At 42.4% G+C, this 1,671-nt stretch overlaps 1 protein-coding gene across 1 annotated transcript; it reads right to left on the bottom strand.

Annotated features, from left to right (window-relative positions):
• Positions 1 to 257: 257 nt before the first annotated feature.
• Positions 258 to 1,219, bottom strand: LOC127042078 (olfactory receptor 14A16-like). Its single transcript, XM_050935731.1, has one exon. The coding sequence runs from the start codon at positions 1,215 to 1,217 to the stop codon at positions 258 to 260; it is 960 nt and encodes a 319-aa protein (XP_050791688.1). The 5' UTR covers positions 1,218 to 1,219.
• Positions 1,220 to 1,671: the final 452 nt, after the last annotated feature.

Genomic DNA, 1,671 nt, shown 5'->3' with positions numbered 1-1,671 from the left:
CATTCTATTGAAAACTCATTGGGATTTCAGCAACTAAGAGTAAAATTTTCAAAAGTGCCTGAGTCTTGTTTCAAAATAGGACTTTGGCTCCTGAGGATGCTTTAGACTATATTTAGTTCAGATTTTAAAAAATCTCAGCCAAAATCAGAAAATGCAAAATGATCCTAACATGAACATAGGCTGGTCCTCAAACAAAGTCAGTCAGACAGAGCTATTATATAAGGTTCAACATGGGACTACTTTATTCCAGGTGGACACTAAGACTTCAGTGTGAGGAGTTCATTTCTCTTGAGAAAAAATATCCTGCCTATCATTTTCCATAGAGACCCTTTTATCTCTTTGTTTCTTAGACTGTAAATGATTGGATTCATTAGTGGTGGCACCACACAATACAACACAGCAGCCGTCAAGTCTAGAGATGTTGAAGACATCGACCTGGGCCTCATGTACGTAAATGATGCTGTACTGATAAATAAACAAAAAACAGCCAGGTGAGGGATGCAGGTGGAGAAGGCTTTGTACCTGCCCTGCTCAGAGGGGATTCTCATCACCGTGGAGAAGATGTGAATGTAGGACACAATTATCAATACAAAACAGACCACATCTACAAGGGACACAAGGACAATCAAGACAATTACATTAGCATATGTATCAGAGCAAGAGATCTTTAGCAACTGTGGGATATCGCAGAAAAACTGAGAGATAACATTGGACCCACAGAAATGTAACCTAAAGGTATTAGTTGTGTGTAATACAGAGCAGATCATGCTGCTGATCCATGAACCAACTGCCAACTGGGCACATGCACCTCTGTTCATAGTCACCTTGTAATGTAGAGGTCGGCAGATTGCAATGTAGCGATCATACGCCATCACGGTAAGAAAGGCCAGTTCTGCTGCTGTAAAAGTTACAACCAGAAAGACTTGGATGACACATCCAGAGAAAGAGATGAGTCTGTTGTTGGTTAGGGAGTCAGCCATGGACTTGGGGACTGTGACTGAAATGTAGCAGAGGTCTAGGAAAGATAAGTTGCCCAGGAAAAAGTACATGGGGATGTGAAGGTGCTGGTCAAGGGCTATGACAGTGATGATGAGAAGATTCCCCACCAGGGCTGCCAAGTAAATCACTAGAAACACCAGGAAGTGTAAAATCTGCTCTTCCCGCATGTCAGAGAATCCCAGGAGAAGGAAATCAGTCACGATGGTCAGGTTGGACATTTCTTCTGTAGATGTTCACTGCAGAGGGAAAGCCAATGGGCAGTGGTTATGGAAGGAGAAACAAGATAGATAGACACAGGTTTTATTTATTACTCAGCAGGACACATGTGGCAGCTCAGAAAAATAACAAGATCCTTCCCTTTCTTTGCCATCGCCATGTAATTACAAGGTTTACGATGCAGGATCATGGGGCTCTACTTTATTGGCAGCTTCTTATTCAACAGAGTTACTGCTTGTATTTATTTTAAGCCCTCTCTGGTTGTTTTACTGACTAAGAAGCTTGGAGTGGATGACAGGGGATGGATCATCTGATGATGCCTGTTCTATTCATTCCCTTTGAAGCATCTGGCATGGGCCACAGTTCGAAGACAGGAGACTGAGCTAGATGGATCATTGGTCTGAACCAGTATGGCAATTCGAGTGTTCTTAAGGCCTTGACTCACAAAGGGTTTTA

The sequence above is a fragment of the Gopherus flavomarginatus genome, unplaced genomic scaffold (assembly GCF_025201925.1).
Source record: "Gopherus flavomarginatus isolate rGopFla2 unplaced genomic scaffold, rGopFla2.mat.asm mat_scaffold_2163_arrow_ctg1, whole genome shotgun sequence".
NCBI lineage: Eukaryota > Metazoa > Chordata > Testudines > Testudinidae > Gopherus > Gopherus flavomarginatus.
Note: the sequence above shows the minus strand (reverse complement) of the source record. Positions and strands in the feature narration are given on the sequence as shown.